Raw genomic sequence first — 17,069 nt, forward strand, 5'->3', positions numbered from 1 at the left:
TAATGATGAGAATTCCAAGTCTTTACTTTCTCTGGGTATTCTGGTTATTACATGGGGACAGAACGAGACCATCAGGAGTCACAGAGGGACTTACCTATGCCAATGTAGGGCAGGGCACCACTGCTTCCCCTCCCATGAGTTCTTTTAGCTTCAGCTTTTCTCTGACAGTAGTACCAGGGAAAGAGTTGTGCTCCTGGGAATAACGTTTTGATCTCAGAACTCCTCTGACCTCCACTCCCTAACAGAGTTTCCACCATAGCTATTTTATCACTAGTTGTGTGTGGCAGGCATTTCTGTACTGTAACCAAAGACCTGTAAGTGTTGATACACTCAGTCAGAGACTAGATCCTCTGGCCATCTCTGGGGTGTTTGTTGTTTCAGTAGAGGAAATTAATCAGTGTGTTGGCCATTTTCTCCCCCTGCATGATCTTTGAAGGCCATGTCCTGGGACTAAAGTAACAGGGCAGGAGATCTGAGCATCTCCAAGCACTGAAGTAAATGGAGATAGTGAATTTATCATCTGACATGTGAAACCACAGGATTAAGAGCTCTCAAGCCAAGATATAGCCCTAGCAGTTGTCAATAAGCCAAGAGAAGTCATCTCTCTGGTCATCATAAGCATGTGTAGGGAGACAGAGTACACACCTGTCTGCTTACATCTCCTGGTCTCTGTACAGTGATGGGAGAGCTGAGATCCACTGAGGAGGCATCTCAAGCCTGGACCATACTCTGTGTTGTCACTGGGTTCTAGGCATGTTGTCCTCCTTATGGGCCTCAGGGTCATCTGTATACACTTTGTGCATTGTCACCATGTACGTTCACTTGTGTTATTCTCTCTACAGAGGCTGGCATGAACACATCATGCCATGCAACAATCCTAAGCAAGAAGCAGGCCAAGAAGGAAGAGAAGATGCTGACCAGAGAGCTGCAGCTCGTTACCCAAGAGAGAAATGAGCTGAGAGAACGCCTGATTTATGTCACAGAGGGAGCCATGAATAAGAGGTATGCATCCCTCCAAATTCTCTGTTATTTGTCTGGGATCACCAGTGTCATAATAATCTTTTTAAGGTGATTCATCCTAGAAAGATATATCTTCATAATGTCCCTGTACCCAATCTCATGTGCCTAAATACATCTTAGAAGAGAGAGAGATCCTGAACTCTGAGAGTTCAAGATGCTATTGTTCTTGCTGCTTCTGTCTCTGAATCATGTTCTCGCTAATTCTTTGACTCTGTCTCCTTTTCTAATTCTCAATTGTATACCTAAGATTGTGTGTGTGTGTTTCTGTGTCCATGTGTGTGTACACTTGTGTGTGTGCATATGATTGGGTTTTCTTCTGTGCATGAATGTTTCTTGCTTATATTTCTCTCCACTCTGAAATTCAGGGATCTGTGAAATACAGTATATTCTGAGACAGTACTGGTTCTACTGGTTCTTAATTTGATATCTCTGTTTCTGTCTCTGTCTCTGTTTCTCATTCTCTGGCTGTGTGTTCCTTTACCCTTCTTCTTTCTGTGTGGCATTCTCTGTGTGTGTGCACCTATACATATATGTGCTTATGCTGGTCCATTATAAAACATTTGAGATGTATGGTCTAATGTCTAGAATTATGTATAATGTCTGCCTCTAAAGAAGTAATTATCTAGGATTTAGAATCCTTTTGTCAAAACAGAGAAATATATAATCACAGGTATGTAGTAGGAAAAGACCTGTGGCCAAGGCTACTGAGAGCACAAGGCACTAGACTGCCCTTCCAGCACTACTGAGTGAACACATGGAGCCTAGGCACCATCCATCTGGATGGCTAATTTCTGCTGTCCTTAGGACAGAATAAAAGTTTCCAAAGATGAAGAAGATCCCAGCATGTAGAACCCAGGAATTGACCTTCCTGGGCTGGGGTAATACAAGACCCAGTCTGAGTTCATGTGTTCCTAAAAGCAAAAGTTCATGGAGCTCTGTCTTCTTGGGGACAGGCCCTACTATACACCAAATCCATTCTATGAAAAATTGAAGTTAAAAGAGAAGGAGATCATGTCATTTCTACAAAACTTAGAGATGGAGAACATTGAGGCCCGACAGAAATTCGAGGAACAGAAGAAGGAGATCAACTTCTATCGGTAAGTATTGTTTTGGGATTCCACCGGGTATGGAATGTATGTTTCTGCCTTCCTTGATTCTGGACTGTAGAGTCTGCAGGACTGGTACTATCTGTTCTGCTTTTTAGTAATCAGTGTGCATTGGGACTTTTGGAATCAGTTTTCAAAATCTCTAAGAGACTCCTTACTCCATTACTCCTACAGACATTGTCCAGGCATCCACAGGAGCCTCTCAATAGAAGAGTGATACATATGATGAGAAATTTATTATACATTACTATGTTTGTGGAGCTCAGGTACAGTTTTACAGAGCTGAATGTGATGCCACCCAAGAATAGAATGTCCTCCTCTTGATTCTACTGACCTATGTTGAGGGGATTTGCAAACTACAAAGTGATATTGCTGAAATGCATTGCAGTGTCATGAATAGTTGGAGATCCCTCTTTCTTTTGCTGAGACATGCAACCCTTTGGTGTTGGGTCTGCAGCAGTAATTTTTTTCTTTCCTCAACTTGCTATTTTCACTTTGTGCAGCTCTCATGGAAATATTAGGTCTCCATGGGAAGCTGTAGCCTAGTTGGGTTAATGGGACCTTGATGTAGGAATGGGAGAAAGAGCCTGTAGGATCTAACCATGCAGATTGTGTTTCCAGGAACCTGGAGAGCTGCCTCCTGATACAGAAAGACATTATGAATAAGAGGTTGGCTGAACTGAAGCAGGAGAACAAGGAAGTACATGCTGATTGGACCATCATTCAGCAATACCTGATTGACTTGAATCTGAATGATAAATTCGAAAAGGAGAAGGCCAGAATTCTCCAGGACCAACAACATCAGGTAAGTTTAAGCAGCTCAGCTTGGCTATTACTGACTGAGAACATTTGCCCACTGCATCCATTTTTGCTTTCACCCAGCATTTTCTAATCCACACCCCCAAGTAGCCACCTACCTCATGGAATGTAGTTGTTCATTGCTCAGTCTATGCACAAGTATTCTGAGATGTTAGTCCCTTGTGAGAAACTGAAGTATTGGCAAGTATACCTTGCTACTCCTCTTTAATGTGAAGACTAGTAAGGATGAAAGATCAATAACATGCCAGTTTCCTCCATGTGGTAATGATAGGTGGGATGCTTTGCAGAGCTTAGAACAAGTTAGTTCTAGGTCCTGCTACAGAGGTCATGAAAGGATCATGTGACTTCCAAAATGGAAACATTTTACAGGGTTAAAATGCAAATGAAAATACAAATTATTTGCTGCTCATTGTCATTGATCTGGGTGCCCTGTGGCATTTTCCTTACTTCCTGCAACACAATGAGGTCTCTTCCAATTGCCCATTTCATGTTATGCACTGATGGAAGTCTGAGTAGCAGCTTGTCAGCCCATGTATTTAGTAAATGTTATGGATATTTTGCCCTGCCTCAACTTATAACCCCAATGGTGTCAGTTAAATGGTCAATGATAACATTCCTGTTGAGTTGGTGGGAAGCAGCAGCCTGACAGCTGACATTTAGTTCCTGACCAAGCTTCTGTCTTAATAAGACCCTTCCTCTTCTAGGTCTCCAAAACTGTAGCAAAAGCTGAAATTTCCACAGCCCAGGAAGAGGGCCTACTGTAGAATGAGTTGCCACCTCAGGAGCCCCCTGCTGAGCTCCATTCTCAACAGCCAAAAAACTCCTTGGAGGAATCTTCTTCTACATAATTCAATTCCTCATGGTGAATAGGCCCTAAATACCTAGCCAGTGAGCCACCCAATTCATAAGTTATTCCCTTTCCTGTTCTGAAAACACCCCTTGAGAGATAACTGAGGTGACTGCCCTGCCACAATATGTACAAGAGGAGAAACAGGCTGTACATCTGTGTTGCTAAAAGTACAGTGAGAGATCTTTGTTTCATATAGTAATTGTCATTTGAAGCCTATTTTCTTTAAATTGTATTTCTGAGGAATAAAAATTTATTTGTGACTTGGGACTCTTAAGACAATGTTTCTTATTCATGTGTTCTGTCCTCTTCTGTAGACCTAGATCTCACAGTCAGAGATGGATCTCTGTAAGCTCTAGGCAGCCTGGGCTACAGAGTGAATTCAAACTCAACTAGGTTATATAAGGCAATGTCTTTCTGTATGAATATTGTGGTTTCCCCCAATGATACACAGTTTATGATTTAATTACTGCCATAATAGATCCATGCTGTCATGTATTCTCATGTACAGGTGTTATTGTCCTTGATCATGCATTTTCTGGTTTTTGTTTGGTTTGGTTTGGTTTGGTTTGGTTGGTTGCTGTTTAGATTCATATTTATTATTAATGACAATTGTGTGTTTTCCTACTGTATGTATGTGACCTGCCTGTGTGCAGTGCCTCAGAAGCAGGAAGAAGAAATAATTTCTTCTGTAGTAGATTTTGCCCTCCCCCTACCCCCAGCAGCCATTTTAGCAGGAATTCCAGACCTCAGTGCTTGCCACAATCTCCTACACATAGAGTAGAGTGCTCAGACCAAGGTGAAGTCCAGTGTTCTTCCAGATCTACAATTCCCTGATTTAAGCAGTCTACCCACCTAGCAGTGGAGAGGTGAAGCCAACACAGGCTGAGCAGACTCTCATACCTTGGGGGAAAGAATCTTGCCCCCAACCTTAAATTCTTAGTCACCAATTAAAATTGGACCTTGATCAGCAATCTGTGTTCATGGTCTCCTTCCTTTCTCACTGCCTTCCCATTCATCCCCAGCTTCCTTTCCAGGTAATGCATTGGATATAACTGCAGGCAGTTGCAGTAGATGATTGTTAGGTACCATGTTGGTCTTCTGTCAGCATTAGATTTTCTAACCTGTTAGTCTTAATCACATCTCCTACACTTGGCCCTTGTCCTTCCAGTTCATGTGATATGTTATGTGGACTGTATCACATAAAATTGAGTGCAGACATCTCAGGAGACTTTTAGGTACCACTACTTGAGCTGCACATGCTCATGGTTTTTATGCTGCCAGGCATCAGTACGGGTCTCTGATATTACCACTGCTCTATGGGCATTTAGGTTTTGACCCAGTAATCTTATTTTCAATTTTAGTGCAGATTTTTCCCCTCTCATATGGGATGACACTGTAAACTAGGCATATATGTGAAATTCAGAATGGAGACTAGCCTCCTATAGGCTGTGCTGGGATAATGAATCACTCTTGCTAACAAAAAAATTGAATGCTGTTCTAAGGAGCTTTGAGAGGAAGCTCAAGAGCAGCCACAGAGAAGGAAGCCTGCAGCTGTGAGCACATGTGTCCACTGGAAAGCATGACTGTGCAAGTGTGGAACCTAGGAGGGACAGGTAGAGCTGCTCTTTTGCCAAAGAAGTTCTGAGAGGATATGGATAGTTTCTTCCTAGTGACTCTTACTTTTTGAATGGAACTGACTAACTGACATCTTAGGATAGTCAGAGTGTTAGAAATGTCAAGGAAGTAAGCCAGTGGGTCCACAAACAGCTACTGGAAAACCAGGGCATTTAGCTCAGCCTCCAGAGCATCAGGGTAAAGAGGCTTTGGTTATTTTCTACCTTAGGTCTTCTGGCTTTTACGAGTTGATTCTTATGGAGAAAGAGTCATCAGTAGCACAATGAGAACAAGGTAAGACATGATTTAGAAAAAAATACCAGGTTACTATTGTATTTGTGGGGTTTCCTTGAGCATCTTAGAACATGTAAGTTGTCTGTGTCTTTATAAGCCTACTCACATATGGGTTATCACAGTTTTTGGTTTGATTGATAGACACTAGCAAATGCATACATTAACATGGATTTTTCAACTGACGCATGTGACATGAGATGATATTTCATGTCAGTTCTAACCAGACTAAATTGTCCTCAATGTACAATGTGAAATACCCTGCTGTATTTTCTCTCCCAGCTATCTGAACCATTCCCAGGCTTAAAAGCATTCTGTCATCCATTCTGACTGACCTCTGACAAACAGATGTTTATACAGGGCTCTGTTAATGTCTCATGGCAACTTGCAGATAACACTGACATGATGGAATAGCTAAATACATTCTAAATGCTGGCGGTATAATGTGTTCAGTAATGATGTGGTATACATCAACCCCACACAAAACAGCAAGAGTTTCATTTATTGCATGACCCAGTTCCCAATGTCAGGCAAAACCTGAAACCACTGAGAGATAGGATTTGATGGCAGGAAATAAAATCTGGGCTGAAAAAAGAGAATAATATAAATAGTCAAGGAAATGAAGAGCTGGTACTTTGATAAAATCAACAAAGTAGACAATACTTGCTCTAAACTAATCAAAAGGCAGAATGAAAACACCCAAATTATCAAAATCAGTAATGAAAAGGGGGATGTAATGATAGACACTGTGGGCATGAAAACAATCAGTAGTTCTAATTTCAGAAGCCTATACTCCAAAAAAATGGATAATCTAAATGACTTTCTAGACAGACATCAATTATCCAACTTCAATCCAGATCTGAAAAGTGATAAAGTAATCTTATAACCCCCAAGAAAATAGAAACTGTCATCAAAATACTCCCCAAAACAAATAGCAAAAGTTCAAATAATTTTAGTGCGGAACTCTTCCAGAGTTTTAAAAAAGTGCTAATACCAACAGTCTTCAAAGACTTCCAGTGAATAAAAATAGATGAAGTATTGCCAAACTCAATCTCTTAGGCCACAGTCAAACTGATACATAAAGCTGACAAATATTCATCATGAAAAAGGTATTCAGAACAATGTCCATTATGAATATTGAGGTAAAAATATTCCATAAAATATTTGCAAACTGAATCCAAGGACATACAAAAGACATTCTCTACCTTGATCAAGTAGGCTTCTTTTCAAGAATGCAAGTATGGTACAATATAGGAAAACACTGCAATGCAATCTACGAATTAACCACAATGAAAGAAATATAACCACATGATCATTAGATGGATAAAATATCATTGACAAGATCAAACTCATCTTCATGTTAAAAGTCCTGTAGTGAAGGGATAAAAGGCAAATAACTAAACATAATAAAATTAATAAACACCAAGTCTATAGAGATCATCAAATTCAATGGAGAGAAACTTAAAGCTCTTTCACTAAAATCAAGGCAAGGAATGGCTACTCACTCTCTCACAATATATTCATTAGAGTCCTTTAATTTCTAGTGAGAGCAATCATAAACCAAAAACGACATCAAGAGGATAGAAAAGGTAAAGGAAAATGTTAAAGTCCTGAATTTGAAAATGATGTAAGTGATTCCAAAGTTGTACCAGAGAACTACAGCTGATAAACAACTACAGCAAAGTATCTAGATCCAAAATGAATTATAAAAGTCAGTAGGCATCTTTATTGAAATGGTATTGCCTGAAAAATAAATTGGGATTGCAACATCTTAAGATACACAGAAATATAATTTTTTGAATTTCTTCAGTTTCTGTTCTTATTTTGCCCCTTTCATTTCTGATTTTGTTAATTTGGATACTGTCTCTGTACCCTCTGATTAGTCTGGCTAAAGTTAATCTATCATGTTGATTTTCTCAAAGAACCAGCTCCTAGTTTTTTTTTTTTTTTGTTTTTTTGTTTTTTTGTTTTTGTTTTTTTTGTATAGATCTTTATGTTTCAACTTGGTTGATTTCAGCCCTGATTTTGATGATTTCCTGCATTCTGCTCCTCATGCAATCCACAGGGTGTATTAGCTTCTTTCTGTTCTAAAGCTCTCAGGTGTGCTATTAAGCTGCCAGTGTATGCTCTCTCCGGTTTCTTTTTGGAGGCTCTCAGAACTATGAATTTTATACTTAGCACTGCTTTCATTGTGTCCCATAAATTTGAATATGTTGTACCTTCATCTTCATTAAATTCTAAAAAGTCTTCTTATTTCTTCTTTGACCACCTTGCATTGAGTAGGGTATTATTGTTATGCTTCCATGTTTATGGGGGCTTTCTGTTGTTTTTGTTGCTATTGAAGACCAGCCTTAGTCCATGGAGATCTAATAGGATGCATCAGATTATTTCAATTTTCTTCTATCAGTTCAAGCTTTTTTTTTTTTTTTGATCAAGAGGATGGTGAACTTTGTAGCAGGTACCATGAGGTACAGAGAAGAAGGTATATTCTTCTGTTTTAGGATGAAATATTCTTTTGATATCTGTTATTCCATTGTCAGTAACAGCTGTTAGTTTCATTCTGTCTCTGTTAACTTTGGGTTTCCATGGACTGTCCAATGATTAGAATGTGGTGTTGAAGTCTCCCACTATTATGCATGCTTTTAGCTTTAGTAAAGTTTATTTTATGAATGTGGGTGCCCTTGCCTTTGGAACATAGATGTTCAGACATGGAAACTTAAGAGTTGCAATTTGAGAAGCTGTGGTTTTGTCTTCCTTTAGTCTGGAACTTTCTCAGTATGACATTGTTAAATGGCAGTATATATCCTGTCATTTTACACATATGTGATCTACATCTTCTTTTGATTTTATAGGGGATTATACTTTAGAGATTGTGTGTATGCAAGAAGAGACAATGAATTTGGACTTTTAATATTCTTGAACCTCCTAGGGTCTATGGGAAATCTGAGTTTGATTAAGTATATTTTCTGTTATAGTATCAATAGGTATGGCCACAATAGACTCATCCATTTGAACAAGCTTATTTTAGTCAGGAAGTAGAATTTGTGGTTTCAATATGCTTGCCTAAGGCAATAGCACTGTTAAAAGGTGTGACCTCCTTGGAGTAGATGTGTGACAGTGGGGTTGGGCTTTGAGGACCTCCTTGTAGCTATATGCTAGATAGCCTTCACCTGTTTGCATGCAGAAGACACCCCTCCTTCTCACAGTTCCTCCAGTGCCTCCATCTTGGACTCTGCTCTACTCTCATGATGATAATGGACTGAACCTCAGAACAAGTCAGTCAGCCCCAATTAAATGTTGTCTCTTATAACAAATATGCTTTGGTCATTGTGTCTTTTCACAGTAATGGAAAATGTGAATAACACACTATTTTGCTTTTCCATATGAATGTAAGAAGGGTTCTATCAAGAACTGTAATTAATTGTGTTAAACTTTTGATGGGAATGCAGTGGATCTGATACAATGAAAACTTTAAGACACAGAAAAAATTGAATAAGAAACCAGAAAATGGAATGCCTTTCCATGTTCAAATATAATAGGATTAATATTGCTATATGGAATCCTACCAGAATCAATCTAAAGGTTTAAATGCATCCCATCATAATTCCAATAAAGAGCTTCATAGAATAGGGGAAAAAGAATCTAAAAACTAATACAGAATCACAAATGAGCAGGGTAGTCCAGATAATCTTAAATAATAAAACAGTAAAACAGAGGTGGACCCATTACCATTCATAATTTCTAGTTGATTACAAGTCATAGTATTAAAAACAATATGTTAATATGATAAGAACAGACACATTGACTAATGGAGTAATAATGAGAACCCTGATATTAGGCTATGCTCTTACATCCATCTGGGTTTTGACAAAGAAGCAAAACAAACAAACAAATCACACACACACACACACACACACACACACACACAGGAGTAGCTGTTTTCAACCTGTGTGTTGCAACTCCTTTGGGGGGAGCTCATATATCAGATATATTATATATCAGATATTAACATTACAATTCATAACAATAGCAAAATTACAGTTATGACTTAATGTCATAACTGTAAATAAAAGCAACAAAATAATTTTGTAGTTGGAGGTTGGTCACCACAAGGCAAACAACTGTATTAAAGGGTTGAATCACTTTGAAGGATGAGAACCCTTGCAATTTAAATGGAGTTAACCTGCAGCATGAGAACAATAAATTTAAAGACACCTGGTCTAGGAAATACAAATTCTATCAACAGATTGATGTTACTTCTTTTGCAATTGTTGTTCAGTGGTTTTCCATAGATACCTTCCCATCCATACACATTACAGACTTGTTATTGCTCTTGGTCAACATCCAGAGTTTGATAGTCAACCCTGTTGCTAAAGATATTATAAAATTGAGTCATGAGAAATTTATAAACCAAGATGATATAAACCTGGAAGTTTTATTAGTGGTGGCTAACTTTTATAATTGTGTTTTTTTGTATATGTTTGGCCCAGGGTTTGGCACTATTGGAGGTGTGGTCTTGTTGGAGTATGTATGGCCTTGTTGAAAAGGTAAGTCATTGTGGGGGTGGGCTTTGAGAGCTTCTTCCTTCCTTTAAGGACATCAGACCTCTCCTGTTTGCCTTCAGAACAAAATGTAGAACTCTTGGCTCCTCCAGCACCATGCCTGCCTGGATGCTGTCATGCTCCCTGCCTTGAGTATAATGGACTGAACCTCTGAATTTGTAGGACAGCCCCAATTAACTTCTTTTTTTAAATTTTTTAAAGTTTATTCGATATATTTTTTATTTACATTTCAAATGATTTCCCGTTTTCTGGTCCACCACTCCCCAAAAGTCACATAAGCCCCCTTCCCTCCCTCTGTTTTCCCACCCATCCCTTCCCACTTCCCTGTTCTGGTTTTGTCTTATACTGCTACATTCAGTCTTTCCAGAACCAGGGGCCACTCCTCTGTTCTTCTTGTACCTCATTTGAATGTGTGGATTATGTTTTGGGTATTCCAGTTTTCCAGGCTAATATCCAATTATAAGTGAGTGCATACCATGATTGATCTTTTGAGACTGGGTTACCTCACTTAGTATGATGTTCTCCAGCTCCATCGGTTTGCCAAAGAATTTCATGAATTCATTGTTTCTAATGGCTGAATTAGTGTATATATGGCTGAAATAGTGAATATATCTAATGGCTCCATTGTGTATATATACCACATTTTTTGCATCCATTCTTCTGTTGAGGGATACCTGGGTTCTTTCCAGCTTCTGGTTATTATAAATAGGGCTGCTATGAACATAGTGGAGCATATATCCTTATTACATGCTGGGGAATCCTCTGCGTATATGCCCAGGAGTGGTAGACCTCAAGCAATATTACCAAGCAATAGTGTTAAAAACTGCATGGTATTGGTACAGTGACAGGCAGGCAGATCTATGGAACAGGATTGAAGATCCAGAAATGAACCCACACACCTATGGCCACTCGATCCTTGACAAAGGGGCTGAAAACAACCAATGAAAAGAAGATAGCTTTTTCAACAAATGGTGCTGTTTCAACTGGAGGTCAGCGTGCAGAAATGCTAACTGATTCATCCTTGTCTCCTTGTACTAAGCTCAACTCCAAATGGATCAAGGACCTCCACATAAAGCCAGACACTCTGAATCTAATAGAAAAGAAACTGGGGAAGACCCTTGAGGACATCGGTACAGACGGAAAGTTCCTGAACAGAACATCAATAGCTTATGCTCTAAAATCAAGAATTGGCAAATGGGACCTCATAAAATTACAAAGTTTCTGTAAAGCAAAGGACACCATCAAAAGGACAAATCGGCAACCAACAAATTGGGAAAAGATCTTCACCAATCCTACATCAGATAGAGGGCTAATATCCAATATATACAAAGAACTCAGGAAGTTACACCCCAGAAAGCCAAATAACCCTATTAAAAATGGGGTACAGAGTTAAACAAAGAATTCTCACCTGAAGAACTTTGGATGGCAGAGAAACATCTTAAAAAATGTTCAACTTCACTAGTCATCAGGGAAATGCAAATCAAAACAGCCCTGAGATTTCACCTTACACCAGTCAGAATGGCTAAGATTAAAAACTCAGGAGACATCAGGTGTTGGTGAGAATGTGGAGAAAGAGGAACACTCCTCCACTGCTGGTGGGATTGCAAATTGGTACAACCACTCTGGAAATCAGTCTGGCTGTTCCTCCGAAAACTGGATATGTCACTTCTGAAAGATCCCAATTAACTTCTATTAGTTTCAATGTGTCTGTTTAATTTCTGTTTCCATGGTCTGCCCACTAAGGAGAGTGGGGTGTTGAAATCTCCCACTAGTATTGTATGAGGTGCAGTGTGTTCTTTGAGCTTTAATAAAGTTTCTTTTATGAATGTTGTTTTTTTTTTTTTTTTTGCATTTGGAGCATAGATGTTCAGAATTGAGAGTTCATAATGGTAAATGTTTCCTTAGACTAGTATGAAGTTTCTTTCCTTCTCCTTTTTTAAAAATTTTGGTTGAATGTTGATTTTAATCAATATTAGAATGGCTACTGCAGCGTGTTTCTTGGGACCATTTTCTTGGAAAATTGTTTCCCTACCTTTTATTTTGAGGTAGTGTCTCTTTTTGTCACCAATGTGTGTTTCCTATATGCAGCAAAATACTGGGTCCTTGTTATGTATCCAGTCTGTTAGTCTATGTGTTTTATGGAGAAATTGAGTCCATTAATATTAAGAGGTATTAAGGAACAATTGAGGTTTGTGTTGCTATCTTCTATTGGCTTTGCTGAAAGGAGATTACTTTTTTGCCTTTACTTTTGAAAAAAGTGTTTTTTTCTGAAGGATGAGCTTGAAAATAAAAAGAAATCACACAACAGGATTATTTTATACACTTGAACAAGCATTTCATGGGATCCAATACATCTCAATGAAGCACTTACACACACACACACACACACACACACACACACATTTTTAAACATATATATGCACACATTGTTGCTTAGTTTATTTTGTTTCTATATAGTGTTATCTCTATTTTTAGTGTCAACTTGAATACACCTGGAATAAACTGAAAAACAAGCAACTATGTACATTGGGAAGAATTTTTCTTTTTATTTATTTGTATATTTTTGATAATATATTTGAAATGCATTCATAAGACAATTGTTTATTCACAGATGCCTTCAATTTTTATTTACCTAGACATTGTAATAAAGGTCAGGAATCATTCAACATAGCACCACCATAAGTATTGTGATTTCTTTACTGTGTAACAATTTTCTCAGAATTTAAAGGGACCATACTAAGGAAAGGCTCCTTAACGCTCAAGAGTTTCTAGTTGAACTAGTGAAAATTGATTTTACTTATAAAGGAAGGAGAAGGCTCCTTCAATTATGGAAATGAGAGACTCACAATTCTCAAATAATCTCAAAATTAAAAAGGTTACACAAGGCCAGGTTAAGAAAGCTACAAACAAGGGTCTTCCCAGTTTCTTTTCTATTAGCTTCAGAGTGTCTGGCTTTATGTGGAGGTCCTTGATACATTTGGATTTGATCTTAGTACAAGGAGACAAGGATGGATCAATTCGCATTCTTCTGCATGCTGACCTCCAGTTGAACCAGCACCATTTGTTGAAAAGGCTATCTTTTTTCCATTGGATGTTTTCAGCCTCTTTGTCAAGGATCAAGTGGCCATAGGTGTGTGGGTTCATTTCTGGATCTTCAATCCTGTTCCATTGATCCTCCTGCCTGTCACTGTACCAATACCATGCAGTTTTTAACACTATTGCTCTGTAGTATTGCTTGAGGTCAGGGATACTGATTCCCCCAGATTTTCTTTTGTTGCTGAGAATAGTTTTAGCTATCCTGGGTTTTTTGTTGTTCCAGATGAATTTGATAATTGCTCTTTCTAACTCTGTGAAGAATTGAGTTGGGATTTTGATGGGTATTGCATTGAATCTGTATAGTGCTTTAGGCAAAATGGCCATTTTAACTATATTGATTCTACCGATCCATGAGCATGGGAGGTTTTCCCATTTTTTGAGGTCTTCTTCCATGACCCTTGAGGACATCGGTACAGGGAGAAAGTTTCTGAACAGAACACCAATAGCGTATGCTCTAAGAGCAAGAATTGACAAATGGGACCTCATAAGGTTACAGAGTTTCTGTAAGGCAAAGGACACCATCAAGAGGACAGATCGGCAACCAACAAATTGGGAAAAGATCTTCACCAATCCTACATCAGATAGAGGGCTAATATCCAATATATATAAAGAACTCAAGAAGTTAGACTCCAGAAAACCGAACAACCCTATTAAAAAATGGGGTACAGAGTTAAACAAAGAATTCTCACCTGAAGAACTTCGGATGGCGGAGAAGCATCTTAAAAAATGCTCAACTTCATTAGTCATTAAGGAAATGCAAATCAAAACAACCCTAAGATTTCATCTTACACCAGTCAGAATGGCTAAGATTAAAAATTCAGGAGACAGCAGGTGTTGGAGAGGGTGTGGAGAAAGAGGAACACTCCTCCATTGCTGGTGGGGTTGCAAATTGGTACAACCACTCTGGAAATCAGTCTGGCGGTTCCTCCGAAAACTGGGCACCTCACTTCCAGAAGATCCTGCTATACCACTCCTGGGCATATATCCAGAGGATTCCCCACCATGTAATAAGGATACATGCTCTACTATGTTCATAGCAGCCCTATTTATAATTGCCAGATGCTGGAAAGAACCCAGGTATCCTTCAACAGAAGAGTGGATGCAAAAAATGTGGTATATCTACATAATGGAGTACTATACAGCCATTAGAAACAATGAATTCATGAAATTCTTAGGCAAATGGATGGAGCTAGAGAACATCATACTAAATGAGGTAACCCAGACTCAAAAGGTGAATCATTGTATGCACTCACTAATAAGTGGTTATTAACCTAGAAAACTGGAATACCCAAAACATAATCCACACATCAAATGAGATACAAGAAGAAAGGAGGAGTGGCCCCTGGTTCTGGAAAGACTCAGTGAAACAGTATTCGGCAAAACCAGAACAGGGAAGTGGGAAGGGGTGGGAGGGAGGACAGGGGAAGAGAAGGGGGCTTACGGGACTATCGGGGAGTGGGGGGGGCTAGAAAAGGGGAAATCATTTGAAATGTAAATAAATTATATCGAATAAAAAAAAAAGAAAGCTACAAACACAAGCTGGGAAGAGAGACACCTGGACTTGCTGTATTTCTGGGAATGTCTGCATGTAACACTGCTGGGAATCATAAAGAGAGCTCTACAGTGCAATTTCCAGAGGGGTTCACGGGACACTTTGTAGAGTCACCTACCTTTAAGTCTTCACATAACTGTAAATAATCCTCACCTACACTATTTTAATTAGTCAAAATGACTCATTGATTCTTTTTTATTAAATATATTCTTTATTTACATTTAAAATGTTTTCCACCTTTGGGTCCCCCCAGCCCCACCGAAAATCCCCTAACCCATACCCCCCCCTGCTCACCAATCCACCCACTCTGATTGCCTGTCCAGACATTCCTCTATACTGGGGCATCGAGTCTTCTCAGGACCATGGGCCTCCTCTCCCTTTGATGGTCAGCAAGACCATCCTCTGCTGAATAAACATCTGGAGCAATGGGTTCTTCCATGGTTGGTGGTATAGGGAGCTCTGGGGATACTTGGTGGTTCAAATGGTTGTTCCTTCTATGGAACTTCAAACCTCTTCAGCTCCTATAGTCCATTCTCTAGCTACTCCTGTGCTCAGTTCAATGGTTGGCTGAGAGTGTCCCCTTCTGTATTTTTCATGCGCTAGCAGAGCCTCCTTTTTGACCACAAAAAGGGACAACTTTTGAAATGTAAAGAATGTATCTAATTAAAATTTAAAAGAAAAAATACATATCTAATAAAAAATTAAAAGAAAAATATGCCTCCCAGGTGACAGATATATCAGGCTCCTCTCAGCAAGCACTGTGACTGGGTTTTGTAACTGTATATGGGATGGATCCCTAGGAGGGGCAGTCTCAGTATAATCTTTCCCCCAGGCTCTTCTCCACACTTTGTCTCTCTTCCTCCTCCTGTGGGTATTTTGCTCCCCCTTCTAAGAAAGATGAGAGTATCCATACTTAATTCTTACTTCTTGAGCTTCATTTGGTCTGTGAATTTTATCTTGATTATGCCAAGCTTCTAGGCTAATATCCACTTATCAGTGAGCACGTACCATGGTTCTATGTGTGTTCTTTTGTGATTGTGTTACCACAATCTGGATGATATTTTCTAGTTTCATCTATTTGCTTAAGAATTTTATGATTTTATTGTTTTTAATAGCTGAATAGTTCCATTGTGTAAACGTACCTTATTGTCTGTATCCATTCCTCTTTTCAGGGACATCTGAGTTTTTTTCTAGCTTCTGGCTATTATAAATAAGGCTACTATAAACATAGTGGAGTATGTGTCCTTATTAAATGCTGGATAATCCTCTGGGTATATTCTCAGGAGTGGTATAGTAAAGTCCTCCATTAGTATTATGCCTAATTTTCTGAGGAACAACCAAACTGAATTCCAGAGTGGTTGTACCACCTTACAATTCCACTACTAGTGTAGGAGTAGTCCTCTTTCTCCACATACTCACCAACAACTGCTGTCTCCTGAGTTTTTGAACATCAAAGCAGGGAGAGGCCCTTGAGTCCAGGAAGTCTCAATGCTGCAGTTTATGGGAATAACAGGACACCAGGACAGGGAAGCTGGTGTGGGTTGACTGGGGAACAGGGATAGGAGAAATGGGTTATGGGAATTTCAGGGGGGACCACAAAAAGGGACAACTTTTGAAATGTAAAGAATGTATCTAATTAAAACTTAAAAGAAAAAATACATATCTAATAAAAAATTAAAAGAAAAATATGTTTCCTGTAGTTCTTCATGAGTTAGTTATACTTCCTTTTATTTTCCCTATCCACTATGGCAATTAGAACTTTAACAAACAAACAAAGAAAACTTTGCTTAATTTAAGTCACTCATTCATATTTGAGGTAATTGTATAACTGTGTCAGTTTTGCCCAGGAATATATGAAGTAACACACTGTCAGAAGTAATGCACTGTTTTCTAGAATGTAATTGTTGTCCAAAACAGATTCCAAGAAAAACCAAGTTTCAAGTTTTTTGTAAAAAATTTTGTTTGATAACTTTTCTTTTGAGAGATTTATTAGAGGGGGTGATTTCCCATTTATTGAGGTTTTACTTATTAATATCTCTCTTTTAACTGATTAGGGCACTAGACTGGCTGGTTTACCTTCGTCATGAACTCTGTTGACAGACTTGTAACACCCAGAAGTTCCACTTCCAGGAGCTCTAAAACACCCAGGATCATAGGAT

The 17,069-nt window shown here is 38.8% G+C and overlaps 1 protein-coding gene across 1 annotated transcript in view; it reads left to right on the forward strand.

Moving 5' to 3' along the window:
• Positions 1 to 991: 991 nt before the first annotated feature.
• Positions 992 to 17,069, forward strand: part of LOC127677819 (disks large homolog 5-like) — a 30,834-nt gene continuing 14,756 nt past the window's right edge. The window contains 3 exon segments of the mRNA XM_052172809.1: positions 992 to 1,002; positions 1,974 to 2,117; positions 2,748 to 2,931. Of these exon segments, the coding sequence (XP_052028769.1) occupies positions 992 to 1,002; positions 1,974 to 2,117; positions 2,748 to 2,931 (339 nt within the window).

The sequence above is a fragment of the Apodemus sylvaticus genome, chromosome 2 (assembly GCF_947179515.1).
Source record: "Apodemus sylvaticus chromosome 2, mApoSyl1.1, whole genome shotgun sequence".
NCBI lineage: Eukaryota > Metazoa > Chordata > Mammalia > Rodentia > Muridae > Apodemus > Apodemus sylvaticus.